At 34.4% G+C, this 22807-nt stretch overlaps 1 protein-coding gene across 2 annotated transcripts in view; it reads left to right on the top strand.

Annotated features, from left to right (window-relative positions):
• LOC134741654 (hemicentin-2-like) overlaps positions 1 to 22807 on the top strand; it is a 241468-nt gene that overhangs the window by 171429 nt on the left and 47232 nt on the right. For both annotated transcript variants that reach the window (XM_063674514.1, XM_063674513.1), the window contains 3 exons: positions 1009 to 1205; positions 17444 to 17554; positions 21366 to 21572. In XM_063674514.1, the coding sequence (XP_063530584.1) occupies positions 1009 to 1205; positions 17444 to 17554; positions 21366 to 21572 (515 nt within the window). The remainder of the gene's footprint in view (positions 1 to 1008; positions 1206 to 17443; positions 17555 to 21365; positions 21573 to 22807) is intronic.

Below are 22807 nucleotides of genomic sequence, written 5' to 3'. Positions count from 1 at the left end.
AATAAACATTAATTATTTTTATAAGGGTGTTATTTAATCGATCTGCAAAATATTCCTATTTTGATGAACAAAACTATATATTTGGTCAGCCAAAATGTGTATTTGATCAGCAACTTAAGGTTAGCAAGTATTTCAAAATCAGTTCGCAATTAATGTCATAATGAGCTGCTCTAAATTGATTTGGTTGGCAAATTAATTATTTGATCGGCAGTAAGCTATCCACCATTAATCAAATTTTGTTAAGCATTCAGTGGGTAAGCGGATTATTTCATTTTGGATTACAATTTAACTGATCCGCAAAAATTAGTTCTAATTTAACCTACTTTTCTAGTAGCAGTTGGTTTCTGTAAAGGTCGCAGTTCTAACCTAACCTAAGTCCTAACCCACTTTTCTAGTAGCAGTTGTTTTCTGTGAAGGTCGCAGTTCTAACCTAACTTAACCCAATTTTCTAGTAGCTAATATCTTCCATTTTACACCTATAATACTCTCAAAGTACCAAAACGGATAAATATCACCAACAAATACGTTAGAACACCGCAATGTGACTGCTAATAATCATCGAATGAAATGCATGCGCACGATTCCGCTCCGCCTGCAACCCTGCCGATTTTTCAAATCAAACGCAACCCATCTTATTTAAACTGCCAACCGATTTTTAAATCTTGCTGACCAAATAATAATTTTGCAGCTCAACTATTTATTAAGCACATGGATATTAGTTATAATGTTGACCGTTTGTGAATTATTTGCTGAACAAGAGTTGCAGTTCGATTTTTATTTATTGCAGACAACATATTTGTATGCTGCCCAAATGATTAAATGGCTATTTTTTTTTCAGATCAGTTTTAAAAATGGCTGATCATTTAATTACTTCCCTTTTTATAATAAAAAATAATATATGATCAGATCTTTAAATGAATGCCACATCAGAACAACAAGAGCCACCCCACACGTTAAACAAATAGATATATAAAATCAATATACCTAATCATTCTTCTTTATTTATAGTTTCGATGGACGAGTGAAAGGCCCCACAGCACACTGGGCTGACGATTCCCTTGGCAGTCGAGCGGCTTGGCTGCCGAGCTCACCTACAGCACTTAAGCTGCACCATGTGCAGGCCTCAGACCGCGCCATGTACAGGTGCCGGGTCGACTTCAAAGTCTCGCCCACAAGAAACCATAAGATCTCATTAGATGTCATCGGTAAGTCATAGTTTTCTTTTTTATTGATCAATCAGTTGAAAACCATTAGGAAACTAAGTTTATCTGCGGCATAAAATACAGGACCTACCTATCAAAAGTACGAAATAACAGACGGTCCAAAAATTCATATTTTTTCTTGCTGCCGGGCAGAAATGAAAGCTAAAAAATATGGAGAGGGAACGAACGCCGGTTTACTTACTACAAAGGGCAAAAAAGGTATTCCAATCGGAGCAGAAGATTAGCAGTCGGGATAAATCGGCCCGATACACTCCAGAAGTCGCTAATTGGTCATAATGAAGGTCTTAATAGACCCAGTGCCCTTCATTATGAACTCTAACTTGTTCAATAAGTGCACGGCGATGCTGTTCTCAGTATCTTCACGTGAAAGTTCGTAGCGTCAATTCGTCATTTCGCCTGTCCATCAGCGCGTCACACTCACGAACGCCGGACGTCTGAAGTGACTATGGGTCTGATAGACCCGGTAGGGCCGGTAGCGACCGTTTCCATATGTAAAAATTTGTTACTTCTGAGTCCACTGGACCCAAGACGACTAATTGCGTGACTTGTATTTACATTATCTTAAACGATTGTCTTTAAAAGTTTTTAATTTGTGAGTATTTAGCATAAAATATAGGTACCTATTTACTCTTTGGGCTTAGTAAAAAAAAGAACAGATTTTACTTACGAACAAAAGAACTATTAAAACTATTCTGAAACTGAAAATAAAAGTTTTTGATTGAGTTATCTGATACTTAGGTAAAATTGGGAGTGCATTTACAAATTTTATTTAAGTATACAATATTATGATCTATTCTTGTCATTTTTAATAAGTTAATAACAGTAGTTTAAGAAAACAAATATAATGTTGATACCATAAATGAATTCAGCACCCCCGGTTTATACGAAAACGATCCCAAACCCGGTAGATAATCAAGATAAAAATGAGAGCCCTAAATAAACCTTTAAGAGCGGATATCTCAAAAACTATACAAGATATCGAAAAACTTGACTGAATTCTTGTAACAAATTAAATCTCTTTCATTTTGTATAAGTGGCCAAGTCGCTCAGACGCATAGTTTCCGAGATATAATCAAAAAACCGAAAAATGGAACCTTCAAACCCCCCTCTCCCCCCCAGCACCAGGGTTATGGCCGGGGATTTTTGATATGTTCACTTCCTAACTAGTCCAATCAAAGCTACGAAGTCAAAAATTGTGTTCCAAGCATTTCCCTCTATACCTTTTTTGGGCATTTATTTCCTGGCCTAAAAAACTAAGATGTTTTACACTACAAATGACCTGTTTTTCAAGTTAGATAATATTGAGTAGAAGTTAGATAGGTATTTAGTTAAGTGTATATTTGCATGCTAAACTAGCAAAATAGACATAACATAACATGACATGACATTACAAGATACGAGCTTTTTTTAGTAAATGTGTAATCGCGAGTCGAATTATTTTGTATGGTTAATCTTTTAATCGTATTTCTATGCTAAATTTATCTCTATATACTTCTTATTAGGTCCAAACGGTCCAATGCTATCCACAGTTTAAAGATTCCCGTATTGAATTTACACACTGTAAATACAATTTTACGCTCCCAAAATTCACACAACTAACATTGAATGATATATATTTCAAGGGATATGAAGAAATAATACCGACCACAGACCATAAACTGCTTGTGTTCGCTAATTAAATGTTCTGACAATATTTTTCCCTCATGATTAAATCTAAGCAATTAATGAAATAAATTAATACTGACACAATCTGCGTCAACGCTGCGCTGTAGCAGTTCAATAATTTATTCTCTAACAAGTAGGCCTCAAGGGTTCTTCGAGTAACATTGCAACAGTGATGCTTTTGTAGTGATGACGACTGCATCAGTGTTAAGCTGGTATTCGGATCGCAACTGCAGCTCTATTAGAACTATTGCGTTGACGCGGGCGCGGCCACTGTCAGTATTTTTAATAAAATGAGTGAATTTTGTTGCCGCATTACTGCCGCAGTCAGAACGCTAAATCAGTAGAGCTACTGATTTTCTTTGTCTTCCGTATGTTTATCATTTACATAATTCCATTTCCTGATGGGGTTTCGTGAACATAAATAAACGTTTCTGTTAATCAAGTTGGCAAAATTTTAGGTATTTCAGTAGGAATTTGCAGTTTAAAATTAAATTTTAACCTTCTAACTCGAATCAGCCTCCGTTAAGTAATAGTTGTAACGTAGAGAAATTATTGCACCGTACCTGGCATCAAGTCCCATTTCATATAAAATTTATAGGCAACAATTTCGAATTCGCATCTGAATGCAAACTTCCATTGCACTCAGAACGGCACTTGAATAATGTAGTCAGCAATTTGTGGATATTGAAATGATTTGAATCTTGTTATAGCTAGTTTCCATGAATACTTATAATTTAATGATTGTATCATGATCGTATCAATTATTTGTCGATGACTGTAGACGGCTTGTAGTTTTTAGGGTTCCGTACCCAAAGGGTGAAAACGGGACCCTATTACTAAGACTCCGCTGTCCGTCTGTCCGTCTGTCCGTCTGTCCATCTGTCACCAGGCTGTATCTCATGAACCGTGATAGCTAGACAGTTGAAATTTTCACAGATGATGTATTTCTGTTGCCGCTATAACAACAAATACTAAAAACAGAATAATATAAATATTTAAATGGGGCTCCCATACAACAAACGTGATTTTTTTGTTGTTTTTAGGGTTCCGTACTTCAAAAGGAAAAAACGGAACCCTTATAGGATCACTCGTGCGTCTGTCTGTCTGTCTGCCTGTCTGTCTGTCTGCCCGTCTGTCACAGCCTATTTTCTCCGAAACTACTGGACCAATTAAGTTGAAATTTGGTATACATATTTATGTAAGTTTGTGACCCAAAGATAGACATGTAACGTAAACAAATAAAATTTAATCATGGGGACCACTTTTGGGGGGTAAATGAGAAAATTAAAAAATAAAATTTGTCAAACTATATCGTATTACATATGAAATGAAAGAGCTCATCGTGGGAATCTCAAATATATTTATTTTATAATTTTAGGATGAACAGTTTAGAAGTTATTCAAGAAAATATACAAAAAATGACCATTCCCCCCTTTATCTCCGAAACTACTGGGTCTAAAATTTTGAAAAAAATCACAAAATAGTTCTTTACCTATAGATCACAGGAAAACCTATTAGAAATGTGTAGTCAAATGTGTCGGTCAAAGTCGGACTTAATTACTTAGTTTTTTATCCGACCTCTACGGGTTTTTTAAAGACATTTCACTTACATTTCACATAAAAAATACCTTGTTTAAATTAATGTACGGAACCCTTGGAACGCGAGTCGAACTCGCACTTGGCCGGTTTTTTCCGTGATGGTACGGAACCCTTCGTGCGCGACTCCGACTCGCACTTGGCCGGTTTTTTTAATAAACTAACAGGTTTGTTGTGATAATATAAGTAGTCTGTCAAAGTAAGCTAACTCTGCACTGACTTTCACAAAACAAAGCGTGGCAGTGTTAACTTCATATAAACCTCATACTAGTAGTTTCATAGAAATTTGAATCTTTGTTATTGAAAAATCTGTGCAGTTGGCTTGGTGCGACCCTACCTGTAAAATTTGAAGTGCATAAAATCTTACTACAGTTAGGTATTCACCGCCAGCAGCAACGAAACTATTTTAGAACCCTAATTATAGACAAAGATGGATATAAGTTAGTAGCGAAAAATATAGAAAGTCTTAAAATCTTTATTATGTTTGCAAGTTTTTAGTTTATTCCACAAAAGAAAAAAAAGGTGTCTAATATTTTTGACAGACTAATAATATAATAGAATAAAATAAAATTTTATTCGTAAGCACAAACAAACGAGACATTACATAAAATAAAAGAAAACATAGAATAAGATTAAAGTGCCACGAAATGGCCTCATCTCAACATGTTGCTCATAATATTATTTTTCCCAAGAAACTACCCATAAGAACATATAAGAATTGTTGAGATTCTAAAACTATTTCTGTTATTGGTCCCCTAAAAAAGTCTATATACTTAAATCTACTGAGGTATGAGTATGCTTATGCTGCTCGCGGCGTGTATATGTAAATTTGCTACTTTGTGTAACGATCGCTGTTTTTGACCCTGATCTTTCAACAAACACATATATCAAAATCAAAATAATACCCCTTAAGTTTCATTAATTTCTTGAAAGGGAATCTACGTGTTGGTTTTGGCTCCGCGTACGATTCTCCCGAATAGCTGTTTTGTGTAGGTACCTACGAAAAGATATCAAACTACTAGATTATGCTGCGTTTTTATTTGACGCCATCAAATTCTTAAATTAATTGGTAAGAGCTCTTTATAACAAGTACAGTCCAATCCCTAATTTGGTCAGCAGAAACACTGCACGTAAAAAGGTGCCTACTCGGCCGCGATCCGAAATAAATGTCCCTATTCATTTGACAGTATCCACATTCTGCATTTTGGCTTTTAGCCAATTTCAACTTTATTGGCATAATAACTCTTTTCAGTTTAATGTTCCCTATAAAACCATGTTATCCTTTGAATGGTTAAACTTGTGTAGTGCAGTGTCGTAGGTTTCATTGTTATGTAGTTTGTTATAAATATGAGTAAGACGGAAAAAGAGAAACATGTTATTTACAAAGCTAATAACTATGCAATAAAAAGTTTAAATAAACCCTTACCATGTATGCCAAAAAATCCATCTTATGCCAAAAATAAGGCATTTATCATTTTCGAAGCTGGATACCCTTCAAACTGCTAGATCGATGAAACATAGCTAAGAAGCTCCGCACGGAAACTCGCTTTGCCACAGACCGAGAGACAGACAGACAGACATGGGCGTTAAACATATACTTAACACCCCTCTTTTTCATCGGTGGTCAAGAAGGAAAAAGAGAAACTACCATTTACGAGAAAGCGATTCGACTGAGAAAGCTGATAGAATAGCAAATCGAAAAATTAAACTTACTTTCATTATAGCGACATAATTAGTTTAAGAGCATTTACAAAAGGTGGGCTTAAAACAAGTAATCTGTATAAAACGGGTAATCCAGCAGTGCTACCGCTAGACGGTCTTCACATTGGTTGTGTATTTAAAAATGTATTCAAAAATGCCGCTCCTGTGTGCGAGCAGATCGCTATATACGCACATAGCGCTGTCACGCTTACTCGCATACCGGAGCCACGTGCGATATCAGTGTGATAAACGAATTGGTAAGAATGTGGGAATGAGGAAAAAATGTCGACTGACTGACTGTCGACTAAGATAATCACAAACAGTTCGTCGTCATAATATGACGTTTTAAGTAAGCAAGTTTGCAAGCGAATGCATCACATAAGTATTATTATGTGATGCATTCGCTTGCAAACATGCTTACTTAAAACTTTTGTAAAAAATATTTGCTTTTGCAAGTCATATGATTCTAATTACGGAACCTTTTCAATAACATGGCAATAAAAAATAAACAAAGAAATAGCTGGCAAATATACTAAAATAATCACTAAATATATTACTTTACCTAAAATTTAATTTGAGGATATATCATGGAGCAAATTTGCTGTCCAATTTTATCATAAATCTGATTAACTAGATTAATTATACAGTGTGGAAAATAATGAATGGGCCCTGGAGGGAAAGTACCTCAAAACATTAAGTTAGCTAATTTTGCTTAAAGGGAACATTCTTTTATTTTTGAAAATAAACAAAACCGCACTCAAAGTTTTTTTTTTTCAATTTTGTTTAAAAATATTCTTGAATACTAAATATTCGATTTTATGGATATTTTGTACGACAGACGAGTGTAAGGCCTAATGTATGGAGAAATGTTATCATTAACATTAACCGTATCGAATAGTAGAATAAAATATCGTTTTTATTTTAATTTTTAGTCCGTTCGATTCCGTGGTGAAACAAGCGAATTTAAAAAAATCTTTGAATGCAGTTTTGTTTCTTTAAAAAAATAAAAGAATGTTTCCTTTGAGCAAAATGAGCTAACTTAAGGTTTTAAGGCACTTTCCCTCCAGGGCCCATTCATTCTTTCCACACTGTATATCAATTAGTAATTTATCCGCCCATGCATAATGTCATTTCTATTCAATCTGATACAGGGTCACCGGGCTATGACTATCAAAATTTTAATGAAGTTAAGCCTCTACATTCAACCGTGCCGTAATTTATGAAAATAATTTCTACGCCGATATGCGGCCGACACCCAGAAGCAGGATATTTTTGCAAAACTTTAAATAAGAGATGCATTAGTACAATAAGATGGCGGTTTCAGATTTGATAATAAAGTCACACGTTTTTCCAATTTTCCAAACAACTTTGTTAATTGTGATATATTGATCAACACTTTATGAAAATATAGTTACAATATTTCTGGTTAAATAAAACCATATTATTTAATCATTCGTTTTTTTTATTTTATAAAATGAGAAAATAGAAACTTGAAATAAGAATTCATTGGTACCTTCGCGACCCTCGGTTTGAAAGTCGAACACTACGATACGATTGCTGACATCCGTTTATATATTTTGCAATGCATGTCGAAATGTGCGTTTCCTACGGAGCCATATCATGCGGAAAGTAGTGCTTTTCCGCACTAGTGCTTTTTGTTTTCAATTTTTTTTTTGCAGTACATATGGTGCTACTTTCTCGCACTAGTGCGGAAAAGAGCACTTTTCGTGCATATGTCGAAAGTTTAAAGGGCCATAACTATGTACTGTAAAACGTTGTACGATACACGTGCGAATAGGTAATTTGCAACTCGTGTCGATTTAAAACACTCCTCTTAATAATTAAACTTATTTACCATGATATGTTTTTTTATTTACTCGCACAATGCATAGTAAAACATTGTACGATACACGTGCGTAAAGATGATTTCTGCACTTGTTGCATAAATAGCTATTTTTTAACGGGTAAATTTATAATTTTCTGAAATAATGAATTGTTTCACGGTACTCTAGGTTTTGGTAAAAACGCAACATATTAAATTTTGAGCGATATTTCACGTTTGCGGGAAATGGATTTCGAAACTAAAATAATGGGCTGAATTATTAAATTAACTAGGGATCGAACTAAATTAGACGTGAACACGAGTTCAGGTTGTTGTTAATTGTTGTAACGGCCGATCTACTGAATCACGGTACCGAAAATAATAAAAAAATAAGTAAATGTAAACAGTTTTGTTACACATATCCATTACCTACTATTATCTTATTGGAAAATCAAAATCTATTGACTTAGATTTATTTATTTCATAAATGTAAATTATAATTGCCAATTGTTTTATATTATGATCGTCAAGTAGGTAAATAACATTGAATTGATTATACAAATGTCAAGCCATTATTATTATTATTAAAGCCTTTATTATACGAACTGTTGTTATTTTATGTAACAATTATTAATATTTATTGTATGTTTCTTCCATATGCATGTTCGTAAGGTCTTTTTGACCTAGGCCTCTTCCGAATCGCCTTTTTCTATTATATTTAAGTATTTGTCCAACATTTTTTTTCATTTTTGTCTGTCTGTTGCCATTTCTTTCCAGTTTTTTCCTATTGTTTCTATTAGGTCTTTTTCCCATCTTGTTTTTGGTTCACCTTTTTTTCTCTTACCAATTCCAATTTGTTGCTGTTTTTGTCCATCTGTTATTTTTCATCCTCGCTATGTGCCCTGCCCAATTGTATTTTTGTTTCAGTATATGTATCGCCGCATCTATAAATTTTGTTCTTTCTCTAATCTCTGTGATTCTAACTCTGTTTGATAACTTTATGTTAAGGACACTTCTCTTCATTGACCGTTGACATACTTGAATTCGTTTGATGATATCTCCTGTGAGTGACCATGTTTGACTACCATACGTGAGATAGGGTAGAATGCATGAGTCTACTCAAGCCATACACAATTTAAAAACCAGCATTACTAATCGAACAATTAACTAATATACGTTAAATAATACCTATCAAGGAAAAACAATATCAATATAGATATCTCATAATTAATGTCATATAATTTAATGATCCTTGTGAGATAAACGGGTCAATATAAAAATGGAATAAAGTTAATCTATTTTATTCGTTGATAGAAACATATTTAATTACCTACATATTGTTATTATTATTTTAATAAAATTCAAACTGATACCTTCTACAAGAAAAAATATGAACCCTTATCCAAAAACCGCGTGCAAACTTTACATAAACGTTGTTACCGTCTCAAATCGTGCAACATTTCAAAAAATCACAATAACGATGATAAGATTTTTCCCGGGACCGTAGTAATTTGCGTCGGGGACGGCTAGAAGCCTTTTTATTTTAGCCAATATACGGCCCGCAGAAAAAGTTTAATGTAGGGTAACTCAATTATGGAGGGGCGCCGTGCGTGCCGAACATTTATTATATAAATTCACAAGGATTCTTTAACTGTGGGTAAGACTAGTTACTTGGTTTGTAACATGGGTTTGTAATAAATATATATATAATATATACAATATACATTAAAATCAACAAAGAGATACTAGACCTGATAATACCGAGTGTTTCCTGTAACAGGAGCAATAAATTAAACTGGAGGCTGTACGCCTCAAACTGACGAACATTTGTTCAGCAATTTTTTAAAAATATAAAATTTTTAGATTATGCTTTTTTCATACTAATTAAATATTATTTTCAATGTACGCTGCCATCTGTGTGTTTGACGTTGCTAGTCACCCTTTAAACATAACAAATTTTGCAATACATTGCGTCTTAGAATAAACTTTAAAGTGTAATAAAAATCAAAACACAAGTTATTTTTAAAAGTTGCTGAACAAATGTTGGTCAGTTTGAGGAGTAAAGCCTACAGTTTAATTTAATGCTCTTGTTACAGGAAACACCCGGTATATGCACCGTTGGGCGATAATTCTAACCTAATCGAACCTCAATTTCTCGTAACTGTTTGTTTTTTGTCGCCAATTCAATTCTGCCAATTGGTCGCAGTTATAATCTATTCTAAAATAGAATCCTTCGATTCGTTCTCTTGAACGAATACGCCCATGCGATGGCGTAAATATTATATAATTTTTCTCCCTTGTGACAGTAGCTTCTCCGATTTTGTGTACAACAAAGCCAACAAGCAAACAAAATATCAAGTAAGTATCTATGAGATACTGATAAGACGAGCTAGTGACAATTGAGTTATACATATACAAGGATTCCTTATTCATGTTTATAGTATGTTTTATGTGTGTGTGTGTATACGTTTAAATTACGTTTGATTTGGTCAAAGTAAATAAAGGTTTACGGAATAATCATCGATTGTGAAACAGCAATCACAATAAGCCTCCCGGTGCGTGACACCAAAGTCCACGAGTTTACGTGTACCTATAGAGATAGTTCATTAAGAGGCATTTTCAGTGTTTTGGTAGTCTGTCTTTTTATGGTTCCGTACCTCAAAAGGAATTAACGGAACCCTTATACTCCTTATAGGATCATGTTGTTATCCGTCCGTCTGTCTGTATGTCAAGACCCTTTATCTTGGGAACGTGTGGAAACTAAAACCATTCGCTCTGGTCTATAGTCCCTTAAAGCTGCGAAAAAATGAAACTTCTATGATAACGTAAAAAAAGATACGGCCGTTTATGCTGCAAAAAAACTCATATTTTGACACTCTCATACTACAAGTAAGGTCAGCCGGGTTATTTGCCACTATGAGATTATTGCGTCTATTCGAGTTATTTTTTAAACAACATTAGTTACTACACCAGAGGACAACAAGTACGAGTAACAAGTAATCGTATACAAATAGTTGGCTATTTTGAGGATTAGTTTCACCACAGACCTACACTGTGTATGAGGTAAGTCAACAAAATCCGTTTACATCCTTGTTTTTATTTAGATATTTGGTAATATTTAGTAATAAATGTGCTCAATATTAATTAACTGAGACATGTGAACCACAATTTGTATTAATAATACTCCTTTTTTTTTGAAAAAAATCCATTTCAAATTCTTGTAGGATATTATTTTAACTTGGCAAAATACGTCAATAATGCTGTATCTCAACTCGTCTATGTAACGCATTTGCCCCAATGTCAGTGGTCAACAACCTTTTTACTAAATACGTAGTTTTACCAGTATACTTGATACGTAGTTTTAGCAGCTATTCAAGACATTTTCGTCAGTAGACAAGCTTGCGAAGTTAAAATTCAGCCTATGTCTATATAAAATTTTCTAATACTAGCTTTTCTATGGAACGGAACATTCTTCTTGCTTGCCAAGCTTTGCAATACAAGGAATGCATTTTCCAGTTTTTTTTACCAGAAACACTTTCGCCCGCACTAAAATAAAACCTATTACATTTTTTATCAGTTTTATAATCGCCTAAAAAGTTTACATCTGAAAATTAGGTTTGGATAAATGCGTCTACAAATTAGAAATTAGAATAATTTGGGTAACCAAATTATTCTAATTTCTACTTTATGTTCTTACTTAATTGCTTTTTTTGCCCCTTGTGTTGATTAATAATATTCTAAAATATGTATTAGAGTATAAACACGTTTCATGAGGTTTGAAAAGTCTTATCGTAATTGTTTATAAATTATTTTAAAAAGACGCAATTTGCCCAACTGGGCCAAAGGCGTCCAAATTTCAGTTTATAAAAAACATCTATACATGGTGTTCGGGACATGGTTGGACAAATGAAAACATCGAAGAGGTGGGGCCATATACTTACTTAGCCATATAAATCTGAAATCAATTTTTTAACATGCAGATACGTCTGCGAGCGATACTCCAAATTTTATATTAAAGGAAAAATTTTGGCATATAAATCTGGCCTAGAGTGAAAAAAAAAATATGCCTGCTTTGGGTCAACGGAAAATAAAATTGATTTACTTTAATAGGTAATTTCGGGTTTTTGCGTATGTTCGGACAGACAATATTAGCAAATAAATCTAGTCATTGAATAAAAATGTATGCATGTAACATATCGTTGAAAAGGGCATAAACTGGGGATGTTTTCCTGGAATTAGAACTTCTCGATCTCTTTCAGATTTTTTTTAATACAATTCAAAGTTGAATGTTAGATTATTTTTTTACCTCTTTCACAAACATTAAAGGGTCGTACGTTTTTTGTTTACAATAATGTACACCAAACGTTAACTTTAATACAACTAAACAACAGTCAAGATAAGACCAATACAACAATTTGATGGTTTTATCCGTATTTTGATATGTTACTTAGGTTTGTGATGAATTTTGGCATTATTTTTTAAATACAAAAAAAAAATCCTAAGCCATGCCAGTTTTATAGGGGAAGTAGCATATGATCTCATCTCTTCGCTGTTTTCATTTGTCCAACCATGTGCAAAACACCCTGTATATTTTAATTACAGCGTAACGAAAAATTTTACGAATTATCTTGGCAAAGAGACGTAGAAAGCACACAGCAAAAGAATATTTCAATACTCTTCAATTTTTTTCATAATATGGGATTAAAAGAGAGTAAAAAAACAGTAACGCATTCACCCCGGTTGACCTTACAGGTACAAATCTGCGAAACATTTGTATAAAAAAATATAAGTCAAATTTGTACAGAAACCTCGGTTGGAGTCCGGCTCACACTTAAAAAAATTTTAAAAAAGTGTGTATCTTAGTTACAGGTAAAATTTATTTCAGATTCGCCAAAAAATATGTTTGCAAAAGTTAGTTGTCTTGTGACGTCATCACATTTTTATAAAAAAAAATGTTATACTTTGTTCTGTTATTGCGCAGCCGTGTATACCCGAGAATTAACCACGAAGATTTAAAGGAATTTGCGAATACCTGAGTCTGGTATTTCTTTTATAATAACTAAGAATAAATTGGTTACTCTAATAACAAATTTCATTACTTAAGTACTTTCTTATGAAATTATTTTTAATTTGTGTTTTTTACAATTAGTCACACTAATATTTAAACTATAAACGAAATAAATATCATATACAGAGGAAAAAAATACCAACCAAGGCCTCCAGTGCCCGGGGCTGGAATCGAAGTTATACACCCCTTTATCCAAAATTGCAGGAAACCTAAGGTCGCCGAAGGACGATATCCCGTTCCAGTCATCTGGCATTTATAAGATCGATTGCAGTTGTGGTAGTTCCTACACCGGGGAAACGAAACGTACCATTAGCGGAAATAATTGAGGAGCATATCGAAGCTGTCGAGGAATCGTCAGATGTACAAGTCTACCGTTGCTGAGCATTTACTAGAGTCAGGGCCAAACCACTGGATTGAGCTTCACAACCCTAGAATACTTTCTATAGATCGTGGGTTTTATAGCAGAAAAATCCGTGAAGCCGTTGAAATAAAAAAAACATAGAAATTTCAATCGAGACGAAGGTTTTAAGATCTCGTCCACATGGAACTCAGTAATTAGTAAATGTAAGCGAAAACAAATATCGCAAGTTGAAAAATCGAATATCGTAAGTGTTGTGTGTCGATCAGGTGACATCCTTAAGGTGACTGTCCGTTTCCAACCGCAGCTGCACTGCTGCTCCGACACTACTGCGGCGGCCCAAACGCGTCGGTGTTATTGTCAATTTCCATAGTAAAATGAATGACGATATCGACTGCACGTAATATGGTGATTTTAACGTTTTCCCGACCGCAGCTGCACTACTGCTCCGACACGTCGGTGTTATTGTCAATTTCCATAGTAAAATGAATGACGAGACCGACTGCACGTAGCATGGCCATTTTTGCGTATTTGGTGTATTATTGCAACTGCGGCTGCAGACCGCACGTCAAATCTGTCACCTGCACTGAATTGTCTTTGATCACAGATATTAGTAGTTTTAAGCAAAGAGGATATAACCACTACGTTCTAAGGAGTTATTACACCCACGGATAAACAACCCCGATGGTAACGTCGCCATATATCGCAGATATATCGGGGCGGCCAAGGAGCTCACAGATATCTGAACACGCCTTTATTGTCAAGGCGCTAGAGTGCATGTTCAGATATATTTAGCACCTCGGTCGCTCCGACATATCTGATGGCGACTGTAGTACTACTGTAAACTTTTTTGCTAATCTATATTGAGCCATACGAGTATCACAGAGCCAGTTAGGAAACTAGAATGATAGGTCCGAAAAAGAGAGTGTCAAATTCGGAAGTTAACTATAGTCTGGCAAACCCTTCGAGCAACACCGGCTTCCGACACGTCGGAAGGGAGGAGCCCAAGCGATATCTTACCGTACAAATCGTTCTGCCATTTTTTGCGGGGGAAAACGTGCACACAGTCGCACTTCTCACTCACTACTTGCAAAATCCAATCTCTAATTAGGATTGTTAATTTTTTTTTAATGTTCTATTTCGAAAACCATTTCGAGATATTAGGTTTTTAAACAGTTTCCGACATTTGCTGCGATATAATAATCGAGGATTCAAGATATTTCAACAAACCTTTGACCTTCTCGCGAGGCTGAATATAATAATGTCATCGTATAGTAAAAGTTATCGAACCATAGTAAATAAATCCGTCACTCACGTAATTGTCAAAGATGTCATTGTCATCAATTGTCATAATAAAAAAAATCAGTTAAACCGCTAGTTTCTTACGATTTGATTTATAATTTTTAATACCTAAACAGTAGATTTTGATTGCTTAATATATCAAAAACCTTGTTTCCACTTGTGGGAATGATTTACAAAAATTATAGTCCGCGAAGACCTACGTGAAAGACGGTGTTGTCGTGAAGTAAATGTGGAATGGAATACTTCAAGTGTTACACACAATATTGCTGTGAGGATCACGTCGATGTAAGTATAAAATTAATATTATTTTACTACGAATATTTAAAAGTCCATTTTGGTGGTCGGGTCACTATTACCTATTTATTTTCTGTGATGATGTGGCCAGAATATCTAAAGACAAACCGTTTAACACAGCTTGTCCGCTACTAGCTCCGTTTTACTGATTTGAAGTTAAATTCAACAAACAGACATACATATATGTAACTTGCAAGCAATAAATCATATACATACAAAAATACATAGTTATATTCAAAATACAACATGAAACTGAAAAGATAATTTCTAATTTCCAGGTACCTACAAGTTGCAGTTCAAGGCTCAAGCTGCTGATATCACGATCATGGCGGACAAAACTAAAGTTAATAAAGAGTTGTGAAAAATAAAACATGTCTTATTTTTTACTTTTTTATTAATTTACGAAAAACCTGTTTCCCAAAAAAGTGTATACATTATATGTTCAACATGTTCTGCACGTAAGGTTGACATTGAGGGCTTTGTTTAGTAGCATTCAGTTGAAGTTGATTTAGGTTCTACTCTTGTTGATCCAGAAAATAATTGTATAGTTTATTATTAAATCTATGCCCACGCCCAGGCACTATTCTTGCTATAACTTTACATTCTCCGCCTTCTCTAGAAATTTGTACATTATATACATCCAATAAAACTAAGGTATATAACTTAAGGCAGATTTGTGGAATCAGCTTTCACAAATTTAGCGTATTTTGAGATTATTGATTTAGGGATTCAAATAATACGATATTATTTATAGATTCATTAAATAAACTGTTCTTTTATTTTTTCGTAGTTTTGCGAGGATAGCTATAAGCTCGACAGGGCACGAGCGATAGAGAGGCAAATAGAATACCGAATATCCGGCAAAGTGGCCAAATACCGAATAGTTGCCGAATATTCCTGGCAACTGTAATTGTATTGTAATATATCATATTATATAATGTCGTTTATGGTGACAATTTCTCATTTTGTCATTGCAAAGCCATTCCTGAGCTAAATAAAAGAAGCAATCATTTATTTTTATTACAAGGGGCAAAGATGTTATTTAATACCTCATGGTAACATATTGATATCCAAACATACGAAACGATACAAAATTGAACCACGAGAGAAGCGAATAGTATAGGAGTTTTATATGGATGGTGCGGTCATATCATAGAGTGCCGTCGCCCATTCACACCTGCAACTGGACAATATGAAGTGTAAATTACAAATTATTTTATTCATCATACTTCACTGTTTGGTACCTAAGGAAATTAAAATTGGCTTAATATTGATACTTAGAAAGATAAATCTGTAATATTTTGCTAACACCGAACGACTGCCTGCCCACCATTGGATAATTTTATTCTTACGTGTCGCATCGTCATCTCCAGAACCCACGAATCACTTTGCAGAAATCAATAAAAGGCCTGCTAAAAGAGCCTACCTGGCATGGTTTTGAGGGGACGTTTATTACAGACTTCTAAATCCAGCCGCACGTTTCTGACGGCCGAGTACCTATACGTGATGCAGGTGGATCAAGTGCGCACTCCCCCCGTATATATCACGAACTCCATGAGTCCCGTTTCCGTCGGATTGCTGTGTGCGGTGGTCACGCATTTAGGCAAGAGGATGGGGAAGAAAATTTCACATTGTGAACTTACCTTAATGTTAAGAATAATTTTTCCTCTGCATTAATTTTATTTGAGTAATTTGATTGTATTTCGTCAATTATTAAGTCTCATTCAATGTTGAATTGCTTTTCATTTAATCGGCAATATTATCTGAATAAAGGATCACCATTAAATATCAGATTTTTTATTAATATTGCGTAGCTGCCTTCGTCGGACTCTGACTATTGTAGAAAGGCAAACTGGTCTTCTTTTTCATGTAGCATGTAGCATTATCGTCACTCGCTTCTTCACGTAAAAAATACAAAAGTAAATTAGTATTTTATTTGTACGTATGACATTATATGACTTGACATTGACAAGCCATCAACGAACGCTGTCGCGACTGCACGCCGCAACAGCCGCAGTCGTGCTGTTACACGACACCGCGTAACGTCGCAACTGCAGTGCAGCGGCAGTTACAATTGGACAGTCACCTTTAGTGCGCAAAACGTTCAAGTCAATAAACAAGACCAAGTACGGGTAGTTCTAAAAACTCGCGCGCCTAGAAGATACTGATGTCAACTTTAGGACAACGCCGTCCTCGAAACGTCGGAGGTAAATTTAAAGCACATTTTACGCGATTAAGTCCCGCCGTTGTGAATAATAATATATTGTTATTGTTAATATAGGTATTTAAAAATAAAAATACAACGGAGTAAAGCTAAGTATTATTATTATAATTATAATAATACTTAGCTAAGTAAAAGTATGTAAGTAATTGTTTCTTCGCGAGTATTTCTTAACCGTTGTATTTGTTCGCAGAATTACCAGAAAAACCGAAAATATTCGACGAACTAGATAAAGAAGTGAGCGGCGTAGCTGGTCCATACGTAGAAGATACCAGTGTCAAGCTCACCTGTGTTGTAAGTGGAGGTAAAACTAGAAATAACATAATAATTGGTATATTCTTTATTGTTGACAGTAGAAACCACATGCGTGCAAAAAAAAGTCATGGATTTTGTCGCGGTTTCAAGTTCAGTCAGTTCAGTCAGTAATTATTGTAGTTATTCCACTCTCAGAACGTGGCAACGTTAATTTTGACTTGCCGATTGAAAGTAAGATAAACGCAGCTATCAAAGACCCATCGAAAATCTGCAGGTATTACCGATCTATTTAAGTAATTAGATATGTTTTCATTGCCAGAACCATTTCAGCGGTAGGTAGATAAACTTTCACAAGCATTTGTTCCTTGGGTATGGGGTAGTTTAACGTTATTTTGAGTGGTAGTTCGAAAAAAAGATAAAATATGCAAAACACGACTCGAGTGGCGTGGACGCAGGGTTTGTCATACTTGCGCTTATACTTTCAACTAAGAACGTCTTTTCTGTTTAAGACATTTATTAAAATAATTGACTACTCTACTTTACTTTTTTATTGCTAAATGCCATTTATTTATTTCATAATATTTAATTTCCACAATAACAATTGCATCACATACAAATTACATTTAAAATACAATAACTAATCTTAAATTAAAATAAAACTAAAACCTTATAAAAAACAAGATAAATGTATTCATTCAATTGTAAATTCTTATTTTTACATCACAATTTATCTAAAAAAAGACTTTTAAAACCATAAAACTTTAAATTAAAATAGGACGGTGATAGCTTCACCGCTTTTGGTTGCAGCAGCTATCAGCGACCCGTAAGTCGGTAACGGCCACAACGTAATGTTTAGTTTTTCATTCGTTTATATTATTATAACATACCAACACATGTATTTTTATGAACCCGTTTAAACTCAAACAATTCGTCTTTTCAAAAATCTATTACCGACATACACATTATGATCTAGTTTTCAGATTTTAGCGTTGTAAAATTACCCACAAATATGATATTTTTGGAGTACCGATGTTGTGTAGTACAACATTCATGTGAAACTTTTTATTACTTGAAACTGCGTACATATGCTTATATTTTTTTATGTTACATAATTACAAACTGGTTTGTAGTTACCAGGTCAATTAAATAAAAATAATATATTTTTTATGAGTCGGTAATGCATTTTATGTTCGTACTTACATATTTTATCACCGATCCTAGAAATCGGTAACAGCAACCATAAGAAGCTATTACCGATCATAGATATATAGGTAATTTCATATCATACTTACTTTTGTGACATGACAGGAAGCTATTATTATAACTACACACACTCAAACTGACCCAGATAAATCGCTCCAAACTAAGCAAAGCGTGAAAGTTCCTAGAAAATTCTGGAAAATTATCATTCATATTGGAAATAGATAATTTCAATCTCCCTATAAAAATGGTAGAAATTTTCAAATTAATCCACTATGGAAACTGTCACCACATCAGCTTAGGTATATACGTCTCACTGCTGGGCACATACCTTTTCTTATCACGATCGGTAATAGCTGCTTAAAAATCGTTAATAACTTCACAGCCATTATTATGGGTCGGCAATAGCAACAATCGACTCAGTAACTTTAAAAAATATTTTTTACATCATAATCCTTTATTTAGGTACAGGTAACTTAGTAATTACCTTTTATAAACATAATAATATTAACATATAAAAATGGAAAAGTATATTTGAGGGCATCCTGTATGCTTAAAAACTATGGTCGATTCGAAAATTGCCTTAAAGGGGTCGTTAATACCTGCAGTTACCTTAATACCTAAATAGGCACAAGACCGGAGAGCCTAAATCGTACATACATTGAATATTTATAATGCGCTCAAGACTTTTCACGTATTCGCTTTTGGCTACGGTTTTAAAACCGTTCATTAAAACTTATGAGCAACCTTGATAAAAAAAAGTAATTTATATTCGCAAAAAACAGACAACTACATACACCACACACACTACACACACTATACACTACATACTATAAAGTGTTTGTTTTTACTGTTTTATTACAAGTGGTTTGCCCCGAACTGAAAACTCGCATTCGCCATAAACTACCGTACTGACTCTCAGGTCTTGATTTCCAACTCAATCAGACCAGCGATACTTGATACCTACTAATATTTTACATGCGTCCTAAACGCCCAGTTTTCCGTGCACCCACCACAATAAACCAGACGACAACAGGATACCTACCCTACCTATGTACCTACATTATGGCCACGCTTACTTTCTTGCAAAGAAGTGGACCAGTATAGCAAAGCCCCACAATTAGCTTTTAAAAAATAAATTATTTGGGCCTTCTAGGTTTTTTTAGCTTCAATAACCCCTTGATCAAGCCTGCCCATAATTTAATCAGCTACACTTTTCCTAATTTAATTTAAATTAGAACAAATTTACTTAAGTTATTGCGTAATAAACTATCCTCTGATAGTTCAGTTTAAAAACATCGAAATGCTGGGACCTGCCTCTAGCCAGCCGTGTGTTCCAAGTTAAATGTAAGAACTTTGCTTCGCTTGCTCATTCGATTATCATTATGTAATGTTAACACAAATCATAGGCCATAAATAGTACCTAGGAGTAGACCTACTCCGGACTTAATCCATTTATTTCTGAAATGTAAGAAAATGTCATCCTTAAACCAGGTCAGTTGTGAAAAATAACGCTACAAAAGGGGTCCTCGTGAGAAATGTGAGAAATTACCCAATTTTTCATGTGCACCTTCTCCGATTCGATGCTAGACAAGATATTTACCTGCATTAATAACAACGATACAGTGGGAAATTTCGACTTAACAAATTTGTGTAATTAAAGAACCTTTTGCATCAGCATTATATTAATATTCGGTCGTTAATTTTTGTACTATCATGATAAATGTATAACACAAAAGTGCATGAAAATGGGTTTTCTTATTAAACAAAACGTGTTTTTACACTTAATTGTAGTGTGTATATATGGATTATAATTGGGTGATTATATTGTTTTCGAAAAAGTGTCAGAAAGTAAAGTATACATAGTAACTTTACTGCCTTTTCTCAAATATATTTAATTGTAGTAATAGAAAGTTCTATTCAGTCGTCTGTATTATATAAATATATATATATATATATTAATATTGTCTTTAGTTACCGCGATACTTACTCATGAAATAGAACTATGAAAACGGATTATATCGCGTATATTGAATTATAATACATCCCGACGTTACGAACCCTAAATTACAGCGTTCGTGGTTTTTTCATTTTAAAGGTGTATTTATTTAACAATTGTTCATATTTTCATCATGCCCGGATCTGATGATGGGATCCTGGAAAAATCGAGGGCTTTATTCAATCATCCATCAAGTTGCCAGCTACTTTTACATCATGTTTTTTTAATTCGACCGATTTCCTTGAAATTTCCTTGACGATGAATTATTCAAATCAGCTCATTTGCAATGACCTAAGCCTAAGTTTTAAGTCATTGCAATTTAACCAGAGATCTAAATTTAATGGTTATTTGATGTTTTTTTAAATAACTGACTATAAACTAGTAATTGTAGAAATTTTCATTATCATTATTAATCGTTTTGAGGCAAAACCAGTATTTATTTTAAATACAGGTTTACAACTCAAATTTCAATATTACATTCATAGATTATTCACGTATTTTAAGTATCATTGTGTGTTCGACAGTAAGTTAATTGGTGACACTCGATTAAGTTACTTTATGGTCTATTGCCTTTTTTTTGTTAATTATTTTAAAAATTATAACATACTCGTAGTTTCAGTGCCAGCGTTATTATAACACAGTAAAGTTTAATTTTCCACAGGTAAACCGATGCCGCGCCTACGATGGTGGCGAGATGACAAGCCCATTCACACCTTGGAACCCTTGGAAGATGGTTCTGGGGTCAGCACACTTGAACTGAAGATCCCCCGGCTCACCAGGGATTACTTAGAAGCTGTGTATACCTGCACTGCGGATAACACACTGCTGGTGCCTCCGTTGAGGGTTAACGTGCAAATACAGCTATACTGTGAGTAAAACATAGTAGTCTCGTCTACCTGTAAGGTATTAACTTTTTCATTACACTTTTGTCAAGCGGGAGAAATTTCCCTACAGAAAAAAAAATTTAATAGTGTCACTAAGTCAAAATAAGTCAAACATTTATTTAAAATCAAGCTATAAATGAGTTTTACTTTAAAAAACTGATGTTTATTACTTTATTTGTTTTGTTTATAATTAAAAAGTTAAGTATCAATAATGATTTAATAGATGATTAAATATTGTTTACACTAATTTAAATCTTGGCTGTATGCCGAATGGATCATTGCCTTTACGTCAACCAGTGAGTCCAGCGCTTGTTGCCATGACAAAGTGGTACAAGAATAATTATTTATTTACTGAAATTGATAAATACTCACACAGGGCACAATACTCATACACAACTGAAAAAAAGCACTCACATACTGAAAAAAAAGTTGCCATGATTGGACCAATCCGATGATAGGACATACCTATACATGTGGTACATTGATAGCAACTAGGTATCAAATAACAAAAAAATAAAAATAACAAAAATAACTGGCCAGAAACTATAGGTATAATAAATTTAATGATTAAAGATATCTTACCATCATACGTCAATACACTCAAACAAATGCAAATATAATGACACTTATTTGCGTTTCTCTTTCGCGTACATCGCCAACGCTCGAAACACGCTTGCTCACGTCACTCGTCGCCGATACGCGCGGCGCGAGTAGCGCTGGCGCGACTGGAAGCGGTGGGGCCGCTTAATGAGGGCTATCGTTTTTTGCTCACCAGTTGGCGCCTCTGTTGATGGTGGTCCAAAAGACTAAAGAACAGCTGTCAGTCATTGAAGTGACAAGTGACATTTGACATTTCGAACTATGGAAAAGACCACCATCTACACTAGCGCCCCTAGCGGCGAATTCATACGCGTTAGCCCTCATTGGATCACTAAGGACACTTTGTACCACAGTTCTGTGCTTTGTACCTTGACCTTGTCTATCTCTGTCTAGCATAGGTTTTAAAATATTTAGATGGTCCATTCAAAGCGCCGGTCCACTGATAGTAACCTTCCCCTACTTAAATAATATTGGAAGTAAAAAAAAAAAAACGACTTTTTTACTGACTCGCGGAAATTCTTATAAACATGTAGAAACCTATGAAAGAAATACAGTTGTGTACTATAATATTAATTTAGTATCTTGTCTATTATTTTTTTACATCTAAACCCATGTCATC

The sequence above is a fragment of the Cydia strobilella genome, chromosome 5, assembly GCF_947568885.1.
Source record: "Cydia strobilella chromosome 5, ilCydStro3.1, whole genome shotgun sequence".
NCBI lineage: Eukaryota > Metazoa > Arthropoda > Insecta > Lepidoptera > Tortricidae > Cydia > Cydia strobilella.
This window is presented reverse-complemented; position numbering and strand designations above follow the sequence as displayed.